The sequence below is a fragment of the Benincasa hispida genome, chromosome 9 (genome assembly GCF_027475165.1).
Source record: "Benincasa hispida cultivar pf3 chromosome 9, pf3_genome.v1.1, whole genome shotgun sequence".
NCBI lineage: Eukaryota > Viridiplantae > Streptophyta > Magnoliopsida > Cucurbitales > Cucurbitaceae > Benincasa > Benincasa hispida.
This window is the reverse complement of record NC_143486.1, coordinates 45,592,792-45,604,675: the sequence shown is the minus strand read 5'-3', so window position 1 is coordinate 45,604,675 and position 11,884 is coordinate 45,592,792. Positions and strand designations below refer to the sequence as shown.

At 36.6% G+C, this 11,884-nt stretch overlaps 1 protein-coding gene across 1 annotated transcript; it reads left to right on the top strand.

The window, feature by feature from the left end:
* Positions 1-3,733: 3,733 nt before the first annotated feature.
* LOC150033854 (uncharacterized) lies at positions 3,734-4,360 on the top strand. Its single transcript, XM_090317095.1, has one exon. It carries the CDS (start codon positions 3,734-3,736, stop codon positions 4,358-4,360), a length of 627 nt encoding a protein of 208 aa, XP_090173221.1.
* Positions 4,361-11,884: the final 7,524 nt, after the last annotated feature.

Here is an 11,884-nt window from a genome sequence, read left to right as displayed (position 1 = left end):
GACTAACGATAAAATGAAGTGACAGGTGGATAACTTTTTAATTTTACATTATGGATTGAATTCCTTCACGTTTATAATATTACTTTATTAGTCAATGATCCTACCGTTTTGAATCGATACCTTCCGCAATTTAAACGTCACAAATATAAGGAAGATGAAGAGACCGAGGAGGAAGAAGAAGAAAAAGGAGGGAGTGAATGAGAAAAGTAGGGGAGTAAAGAGAGATAATGAGATAGATAAAAGAAAATAGAAACTTCGTTTAATCTAAAAACATAATATAAAAACAATAAAATTCTCCACCTCATTTAAAATTTGTTAAATTAATATGCCACGTCATTTTTGTAGTAGTCAACTAATGATCAAATTAAGTTGTGAACCATTTAGAATCATTTTCCAAATCTCATGGCCTAAAATGTAACTTTTGAAACTTTATAGAACAAATAGACACCAACCCAAAATTTGAGAGACTAAAAGTGTACTTTGCCAAAAGAAAGCTATTTTTTTTTCAAAGATACGGTTTTTCAAGAATGTAAATTAAACATAAAGCTTTGTTTGATAACCATATAGTTTTTTGTTTTCAATTTTTGAAAATTAAGCCTAAAAATACCTACTACATCTCTAAATTTCTTGTTTCATTATTTACTTTCTATGTATGTTTTTATAAAAATCAAGCCAATTTTTTTTTTAAAAAAAAAAAATTAGTTAAGAATTCAACTCTTTTACATAAAGAGATGAAAACCATATCAAATATTGAGAGAAAATAGATTTAATTTTTAAAGACAAAAAATTAAGGGTTACTTTAGATCCCATTTTTTAGAATCATCCTGTCTTGATGTTTGAAGGGTTTTTTTTTTTAAAAAAAAAAAACAAAGTTCACTGTTTGAGAATACTTCTATTGGGGGTGTGCAATAGTTGGTCGAGGTCAGTTTTTTGACCAAACCGTCATTGAACTGATTATGATCGATTTAATAAATGGTCAAACCGATTTCGTCCACGAGGAGTGCAAACTAACTGTCAGTCGGTCGGTTAGTTTTAGTTGGTTTTATTCTTCATTTTTTTTTAAAAAAAATGTTAATTTGGATTTTTTCCAAAGCTCCTCCTAACTCCGATCGACTGACTTCAGTTTGATCGATTTTAGTTGGTGGATTTAGATTTTTGGTCCATCATGCTCAATCCTATATTTGGAAAATGATGGAATTTTAAAAAGGCGAATTTTTGTAGAAAGAAGAGAAAATGTGGAGAGTTAACTGTCAGATTTTCTATAAATTCTAAAAGTTACTTTTTTATATATTTAATAACGAATTTTTTTAAAGAAAATATTGATGTAAATTAAATTCATGATTTTTAATATAAGAAATAACCGAATTCCTGTCCAATTAGGTGCACATGTGAAAGTGTTGGCTTGAAATAGTAATTTTTCAGAAAAAGAGAATTCGGTATGATTGATTTTCGTACAATTATATTCATGTTTGGTTTCAAATTTTTAAAAGTGATTTTATATTTAAGATCAAGTGGTTTTGTAATGTTTTATTTCATTTCCGGAGGTATTTTAGAGTTATCAAAGTACTAAAAAGGTTGTTGTCTAGTTGTGAAAATTATTTAATTAAATAATTATGATAAGTATTTACTTTTATTGACTTTTTAATTTATTTTATTGTTAAATTTTTATGTGTATATGTTGAGTAAGAAAATTGCATATAATAATTATCCAAATAAATTCAAAATATATCTTGGGGCATTTGTGATTTGCTTAAAGTGATTTCATATTATGAAAGGTAAAATTAAACCCAAATAGCATCATTAATCCAAGTTTTGGGTAAAGGCTAAGCTAATAGACTTTCAAATGATTTTTGGCTAAAGGAATATTGTATCTTGTGCTTATGGAATGATATATGCATAAATAAGAAATATATATGTATATGTATAGTTAAGTAAAGAAATATATATGTATATGTATATTTAAATAGAGAAATATATATATATATGTATGTATGTATATATATTTAAATAAAAAAGTATATATATGTGTGTATATTTTGATAAAGGAATATATATGTATATATATAGGAAAAAAAAAAGAATGAAGGAGGGGGTGGCAGTCGGACAACCCACCCCTTCCATGAAGTAAACGCCAGCCGTGGGGCTGGTAGCCAGGTTATAAAGCCCGGTTGGCAAAGAAGTGAGAGGAGGAGGGCCAGCTGGTCCCCCTCCTCTTGGGCTAATAATATACTAATAAATATATTTTTTATGGGTAGGGTAGTCAACCTCATAGCCCCTTTCTACCCTCAATTGGGCTTATTTTTCATAGCTTTTTTTGGTTATGCATTAGATTTTCAAGAAAATGAAAATTTAATGGAAACCTCTTCTAAGATGGTTAATTTAAAGACTATTTATTTACCCAATTTCATTTGTGCAGCTCAGTTATTACATTATTAGAGAAGCATAATGCATTAAGGATAATTATTGGTAAATCAAAAGTCACACTTCCACCCAAAGGTCGAGCACATTAAGGGTCGAAGTTCGTAACAGCCCGGATAATGATGGTTCAGGTGGAAAACGGATAAAATAATTATTAATGATGGCTTGGAAGCTGAAGAGACAAGTTATGTTTGGTTATTACATAAACAACCTATATAATTCAAGGGGTATCATCAAAGAGAGGTATGCTTTTCATCCTATGCTAATTGTTACTAGTTGACTCAAATTTAAACCCGATTCTAACTTAAGCATCGAAGTGGATTTGGCTTAACACTACACCGGTGTAGCTTTACTCACTTTTCTTGCAGAATATCCAGTTATTCTTCCCCAAATACAAATTTACCATTGGTGTTTCGGTATCAACAGTTGGCGCCGTTTGTGGGGAGAATAACAATATCTTTTAGCCTTACCACCATACTCTATATTCGAACAATGAGCATCAATGTGAATAGAGAAAATCTCCCAACTGACGAAGGATGATTCGGATTGTGAACGTCACCCAAGGCTGCAACCCACACGTGTTCAGGAAGCTTACGTGAGGGAAGCCCATCGACTTGAAAATGAGCCAGCTTCGGAGTACGCGACTCTAGCCGCCAAGGTGGATAGCTTAGGTCATAATTTGAGCCAAATCATGGAGATGCTCAGACGATCAAACCCCATCATCGAGGCCATCAAGCAGAATGCGATCCACTCTCCTGAGGAAAATAAGCGTGATGGGTAGCAAAGGCACAATTTGGGCCAAAGCACCACCCTAGTGGCCCGAGACCTAGCCAAGGGTAAGGGTCCAACAATTGAAGGGATAGAAGAATCTAAGGTTCCTGAACCAAAGGCGTCAGAGAGATTGGTACTAGGAGGAAATGACCGGCGTACAGATAGTCCGGGTCCAAAGAAGCAGACACTCGTTGATCACCACTCTCGAACCCCTACTGTTTGAAACTATGCTCTGATTAGGAGCCAACTTAGGAGGTCTCACACATTTCAGGGGCGATCAACGGCCCGAAAATTTGACCAAGTGGAAGCTCAGAAGATGGAGCAGGCTGACAAATCTAACCTAGGTACAGACTTACGGGATCTTATCAATCAAAGGCGAAGAAGACAGGCCGAGGATGACAAAGAAGTGGATAGCCGACCATGGGCAGTCAAGTTACAACACCTCAAAAACTAACTAGGAGATATCGAGAAGGCTCAGGATCATGAGGGGTTGGACCTAGATAATTTATTGGATCAGGTAGACCCACCCTTCACATATGAGATCATGCAGAAGCCGGTACCCCCCAAATTCAAGTTGCCAACCATAAAACCTTATGATGGATCGAAAGATCCAGTAGAGAACCTAGATACATTTCGGTCATGGATGGAACTCTATGGAGTTCGAGACGCTATCAAGTGTAGGGCATTCTTGTTCACTTTGGTAGGACCCGCTCGAAAATGGTCTAGAAAGCTGAAAAAGAGATCAATAGCTTCATTTCGAGAGCTAGCTAGAGCATTCATTACTCAGTTCTTAGGAGTTCAAGATCAGAGAAAACCTCTCACTCATCTCCTCACCATAAAGCAAGGAAGAAATGAATCGCTGAGAGAATATGTCACAAGATTCAATAGCGAAGCATTACAAATTGAAGGTTATACTGATGGTGCGGCTCTGACAGCCATTGTAGTAAGACTCAGAGATGAGAGATTCCTTTGGTCTTTAGGCAAGAAATCTGCCACCACTAATGTTGAGTTGCTTTCTAGAGCCCAGAAGTACATAGGTGTCGGGGAGCTTCTCCGCTCGAAGGTGGTCAGGAAGAGAAAACCACTCTCTCGGATCACCACAGATCGAGGGGTCGAGAAGAGAAAAATCGTCATGAGAACAAGAAAAGAAGAACGGAAGAACGATCTATAGCAGAGGAAAAAACAACCCGGAAAGGCTTGCCACCTAGCATGTTTGAGCATTACACTCCCACGGTGGTTCTCGTGGAGCATATATGAATGGAGATCCAAGATAAGGAAATACTAAAGTGGCCTGCAAAGCCGAAATCTGGGTCGCACTGAAGAAACCGAGACAAATACTGTCTCTTCCACCGGGACCATGGCCATACCACCGCTGAATGCTTTGACCTTAAGGAAGCTATAAAGACTTTAATTCAATGAGGACAACTGAAGGAATATGTGAAAGAAAGCAGAAACCAGAATGGCAATCAAAGCAAAACAATTTAAAGCAGAAGAGACCACACATTGACTTCTCCTATAGAAATTAAGACAATTATGGGCGGATCAGTTGGGGGTGATTCCAGAAGAAAGTGAAAGAGTATAGCTCGGGAAGCCCGACCGCCTTCGAGAGCCTAGAAAATATATTCTACCGCTGTGGTGGATCAAGTTATTAGCTTTTCTGGGGAGGAGGTGGCAAATCTACATCAGCCACACAATAACGACCTAGTAGTATCGCTAACCATAGCGAACGTCAAGGTACATTGAATCTTAATGGATGGAGGTAGTTCGGTGGACATCTTATCTCTCCACGCCTTCGATGCCATGAGGTTGGGACGAGAGCGCTTGAAAAGAAACACGACTCCAAGGGCGACATAGAACTTTCTATCACCTTTGACGGAGGCATGGCCTGCATAACAGCTATGGTGTAATTTTTTGTGGTAGATGATAGGTCGATTTATAATGTCATCCTGGGGAGACCATCCCTGCAACTTTTTATCACCTTCGACGGAGGCATGGCCTGCATAACAGCTGTGGTGTAATTTTTTGTGGTACATGATAGGTCGATTTATAATGTCATCCTGGGGAGACCATCCCTGCATCAAGTGAAAGCTGTTCCATCCATCTATCATCAATTATTGAAATTTCCAACCCCAAGGGGAGTTGAAGTTGTGAGAGGGGAACAATTGATGTCACGAGAATGCTACATAACTACCATGAGAAATCCACAAGGCAAAGTAGAAGTCGTGCACGTCGTTAGCAGTGTAGCCGAAAAAGGAAATGAGAAGGTGCATCACATAGTAGAAAAGTCTGAAGTCAAAACTCGAACTTCAACTCCTCTAGTGAGTGACTCTTCCATCAGTGAGGTGGAGGCGGATGGCATTATCGGTCCCAAATTGACAGCTAAACCCAGGCCCCATGGCTAGCCAGCTGAGCCGTTAAAATCTATTTCGTTGTTGTCTGACAATCACAGATTTAATATCGGGAAAAAGCTAAGAGTTGATGAGAAAGAAGTTATTATAGCTTTTCTAGAAATAATGTAGATGTATTTGCCTGGCCTACAGACGACATGCCTGTTGGGAATGTCCTAGAACTCGCAGTTCGTGTTAAACATTCTATTTATCAATAATAATAAATTGTTGATTTTGCATTCTATTATGAAAATCCAATAAACATATCCATGGCTATAGTCTGAATACTGTAACTTTATGTAGTGACATAAACAGGATCAAGTTAATAGTATATAGCCTAAATGGTCTAATAAGTATATGGATGAAATTGGGTATCTCATCTTGGTAACACTATTGGATGCGACCCACTTTGTAGATATTACAAAGAGTTGTAAAGTGCTACAAACGATGTGATCCACAGATCGTTTATATTGAGACATCTGAGTGGGGGCATCCTATGTAATGAGTTTTTATATAGACTGGACCACGAAAATAGTCACTTTTCTTTATAACGACCATTTACTGTTAAAACTGACTATTTCATTTATTAAATAACCTAGGTTAACTCGATCTTATTCCTGAGCTAGCTATAAACTCCTGTTTGTTTAGGATTATCCTTTGATATGCAAACGGTGAGAGTAGTCCAACAACACTGCTCAATCAGCCTCTCATTTTGGGGATAAGACCGGATGAATAGCTGGGGACATAGCTCTGCAAAATGGAATTCACTCCTACCCAATTTAAGGTTAGCAGATAGGTTATTCTCTTAAGTATTGATTCTAGGTCTTGAACAATCGGGGCCCCGCCTTCTCATGATAGAGAAATGATTTGATTCATAGGTGTTATGAATCAGAATTGTTCATTAGAGGGTCAGTGGGAACTTAAGGAACAAAATGTATTCACAGGGGTAAACCGGTTATTTTGACGCAATTGTGATTACGAACAACCTGTGAATGATCGATTTGCTGATTATGTTTATATAAAGCGGACATAATATATCTACAGTGAGAAGAGTTCAACTATGGGCTATAGTGGAGTGGCCCATAAGTTAATGAATGAGGGTTAGATCGGTTTAATGAGTTAGCCGATTAATCTCAGATTGTTAGAGCCCATGATCTATAGGTCCGCGAGGTCTCCCTACTAGCTCGTAAATGGATAAGCTTTAGAGTAGTTTGAGAGATTAATTTGAAACATTAAAATTAAAATTAAACGAATTAGGAGAATATATATTTAAATATGATTTAAATATATGAAGATTGATTTGTGCAAAAAATAATTTAATATTTGATATTAAATTAATTAGTTTTATTTAAAAATTAATTTATGAAATTAATTTTATAAAATTAAATTTTCAGTTTTAAAATCAAAATAGATTTTGAAATCAAATTTTGATTTTGAGAAAAAATGAAAATGTTGAAAATCATGCACAGATGGAAAATTGTGATATTCCATTATCCATATTCTTCATGTTCACACAAAACCCATTTCCTCATCTTCATTAACTCCAATCATGAGCTGTAAGTCATGCAGCATTCTTCTTTGCATGTTCACCTACAATAAATAAAGAAGAATGGAATGAAATTGAGGGAGGCATTCTATAGAAATTTTAGAGAAAATTTCGACTGGAAGAAGGGTTCTTCAAATAGTGTGCTGCTGTGAGCTTCTCCTTGTGTTTTCATTGCTTCAAGTTGTTCTTGAGTCCCACAACTTGTTCTAAAGCTCCAAGAGGATAGTGGGGAAGATCTTGAGGTGATTCACGGTGTTCTTTGGAGAAGACTGTTGTTGATTGATCGAGATCTTGAAAAGTTCTACAAAGGTATGATCATAAACCCTTTTATATTAGATGAGCATGCTTTAGTTTCTGCCAACATTAGTGAATCTGAATGCTTATTGATCCTTGTTACTTCCACTACATGTTATTACACTCTTAAAATTGGTATTAGAGCATCATATAAGCATTCAATTCACAGCTTCAAAATCATCTTTGAACCGCTCCAAACCAAACCCAAGCACTTTAAACCGGACTAGATGAGTCTGAACTGGACCAACAACATCTAAACGGACCAGCCAAAACCTTTTGAGCTGAACTGGATTGGACCTCGAGAAAATCGGTCGAACTGGCTGCTCTTGATTCAACCTCAAAGTCTCGCTAAGGCCGATCGTGTAACACTTAAAATAATCGTCTAACATCATTGCCTTGCGTTAAGCTGAGGTACATGATCGCTTAGTGTCTTCTGTCTATCGCATAGTGCAATTGTTTAGCTCTCGGGTAGAATTACATGATTGCTTAACATTATCGCATAGTGCTTCATGTCATCGTTTAATGTCCGCCGCAGCTACACGATTTCTTAGTTCCATCGCATAGAACGTCATCACGTCGTTGAGTGCTGAAGCTAAACGATCACTTAGTTCCATTGCATAGAACTTCAATGCATCGCTTAGCTCCGCAGCTACACGATCGCTTAGTTCCATCACATAGAACTTCAACGCATCGTTTAGCTCGCGTCGCTGCTACACGATCCTGTAGTGCCATCGTATAGCACCTCCAACGCATCGTTTAGTTCCCACACAAAGTTAAACGACCGCGTAGTGCTATCATATAGCATTTCAACGTATCGTTTAACTCCTGCAAGTACACGATCATCTAGCGTCCAACATCACAATGACCAGCGCCCATTGCTATATGATCGTATAGCTTTTCTTCACATCGTGTAATGCCTAAAACTAGACGATCATTTAGCAACTGAACCTCAACGACGATTTTGAGCAAAAGCTGAAAAACTGGAACAGCAGCTCGGCCACATTCACTTGTTTCTTCAATTACACCTTAATTTGAACTCTAATGACTCCAAATAAATTATAGACTGTAACGACCAGATCCTTACACATTATGATCCGACTGCTATGACATGCATACTTAGACTTTTCTATCATGAAATGAGTTTTTGGGAAAATTTCAAAGAACATATCTAAATTTTTATTAATTAGATAGAAAATCTATATAAAAAGTTTATTTATCAAAACACCAGGATCCATAAAATATTTGCGTGGTGGTACAAAATGCATATGACTATGATAGTGAGTTTGATGGTTGGCCATTTGAGCGACGTCCAATTCTGCCATCTACGCTGTATCCTTACCTACAAAGTCTGTAAAAATATAGGATGAGTATATAATATACCCAGTAAGTAATTATCACGTAGGGTAGTGATCAAATGCACAATCACAAGCAACATGTCATGAAAACATATGCTCGGGACCGAAAACGTATAATAACATGTGGTGGTCGGTTATGCTTCCAACATAAATCTCTCCGCCCTGATAGAAAGTTGAGGACTTAAGCGAAAACTAACCGATCTGATGATTAGCGGGTCATACAGCCAGTAGGGCCAGAGTCGCATCCAACATCAACCATTAGCATAAACGTAATATTGGACTAGAGGGGTGCAACCATACATACCCTGCCAGCCCATAAATTTCTCCGCCCTGATAGGAAGATGAGGACTTAAGCGGAAACTAACCCATCTGATGATTAGCGGGTCATGCAGTCAGTAGGGCTAGAGTCGCATCCAACATCAACCATTAACATAACGTAAGATTAGATTGGAAGCATAACTTACACCTAATTAAAACTTGATTTTAACGTAATCGTGAACAAACATAATGCATGGGGTTCCTTGTAGAGAAACGTGTTCTAAACATGTAATGCAATATAACAATTAACATAACCATGCAACATAATAAAGGTACACTACCATAGAACATTTAAAGAGAGGGTGAGATAAACTACTTACCTTGACTGTAATCTAATTATTCCTTATTATTCTTTATGATTTGATCAGTAGAGCTTTCCCTTTTTAAACTAGAAGAAAATTTGGGCAGCACCTTACCCGAGCTTTTCTCTTTTAGCCTCACAGAACTTCCTCACTCACACTTACTCTTTCACACGATTCTTTGTTATAGAGATTTGTTTGAGAATGGGTTAAATCTTCAGCAAAGGGTCCTATTTATAGTAGTTTTCAGCTCTTTTCAGTGTGACAAATCATCCAACAGGTGGCTTTTTTAAAATTACTTAGGGTTTAAGGATTCCTCTCAATAAGACACCATATTCTTGGCTAACGTTTGCCCTTACGTCATCATTCTTTGTTTGTATTCAATTTTAGGGTTTTTCTATGTATAATCTATAAGATCGTGACCAAATTCAATGCATAATCCACGCTTCTGTCCAAATCTCGTTCTCTTTGTTCTCAGAATCTCTCTCTCTCCAGCTTTCTCACTGGTTTGGCTCTCGCGACTTCCGCTCTCGCTCCCACTCTTGCTCCCGCTCCTGCTCTTGCTAAGAATCCCGCTCTCCTTACTCTCGCTCTCTCCAATCTCGCTAGTTTTCACGCGTGGTTGCCTTCACTGCTTGTGGATTCCACTTTTTCTTTTTAACTCTTTCAAATTTTAAGAGTATATGGGCAATTAATTCACCTCCAATTCTTCCAATGAGCAGTGCCCAAACAAAAAGTTATCTACTGCCTATTGTCTCCTGAATTAGCTAGTGTCCAACTTCTAATTAATCCTCCATGATTCTGCTCCCTCATTCATTATTTTTGGATAATGAATAGATTTCCAATTAATCCAATAAATTTTCAATTTCCAATTATTCATTTTTTTTCCTTCTAAATTTCCACCCCTTTAAATAAAATTTCGTCCTGCTTAATATTTGACATTTAATTTCCTGTATGCGTACAAATCTGGGTCGTTACATAGACTCTTGATAACACATATAAGTTCATGAAACAAGAGCTAATTACAAATTTAATTGAGAAATTAAAGAGAAATAAAATGCCAAAACTTAGAAAACTATATAAGTACATCAGTTTGCCATGTAAATTTAAAACCCCACAGTAGGAAGCATGTTACATGCATTAAAAGTATGTTATAATTGTTATAATATAGTATGCATGTTAGGGTCGTATTTAATATAATGGTTATATTAGATATTGAATGCCTTTGTTGAATGTTTTGGATATTTAGCATGTCTAAAATTTTGTAAGTTGTTATAAAATTGGATTAGACGTTTAAAATCCATAATAAAGAACAATTGCATGCTCATTTAGGTTAATAACTAGTTTTAATCGTTAAAATAGATTGTTACCTTATAAAATTCAGTTACAAACTCATACCGGTTCATAAACCTGTCTAAGGCTGGGGGTATTTAAGTTGACAATTTACGGAACACCTCCTATCTGAGGCTTATGACTGAAAGATTGAGCGTTGTTAACTGATTTTATGAACTTGCGTGAGCGATGTAAGGTAATAAAATGGTTTATCACCTAGACATTGTAGGTTAAATCCAATTATAAACTTTATACTTGGATAAACCACTTAGACTTAGGTTGTTTAAAATTACTCGATACACCTAAGTAAAATACCCAAACATTTAGAACACTTCAGTGGGAGATTAACAATATATTTGATATATAGTTATTAGCTCTCACGTCCTCAAGAGTTCACACCGTGAGATCCATGCTCGACTTCGTGTCACTTTTACCGCGACTGCTCCATTCGGAAAGTATTTGCATGTGTCAATAACAAGGTGAATGAGGGAGGTAGTTCATAGTAAGTGGGTGAAGGAAATGTATCAATATTGTCCTACGGTCTCTTCCATTAGTCTGAATTGTTCGATTTCTATGTTGCACCTGCTGTCATTTTTAGGCGGCGCTAGCTAGTCGTTAACCGCGGCAATCCCCTCGAAGGGTTCTAACATAGGATTCGGAACAACCCAGGCTTCAGTAAAATGAATAGGGTCTTATAGTTCCGTCTTGGATATTGTCTTCTATTTCGGAGGCATATTCATACCGTTCTATAAAATCTAAAAATGGTGGGTCACACTTACAAGAATTACTAATTATTAGTAAAGATCTTGACTGAAAGCGATAAACAAAAGAAATATCGAAATATGAGATATTTTGGAGATAATATTTGGTCAAGAACTGTCTTGCTTTTGTGAAGGAATTCTTGACTGCCCCTTGGTAGCAATTATTCTAAATCACTAAAGTGTCGTTGCAAATAAATAAAGATTTATTGAGTACTTTATTATTTTTGCTAAAAATGGATTTAGATGCATATTTAATAGAGTTTGTTTAAAATGTTTTAGCAATGCGAACTCAATCATACAATTGCTAGCTTCTGATAAATTTAATGGTGAGGGATATTCGAACTGGAAGTCAAATATCAATACGATATTAGTTGTAAACGGTCTGAGGTTTGTGTTGATGGAG

Coding starts and splice junctions, on each gene's coding strand:
- LOC150033854 (XM_090317095.1), top strand. CDS start 3,734: ATGCAGAAGCCGGTACCCCCCAAATTCAAGTTGCCAACCATAAAACCT.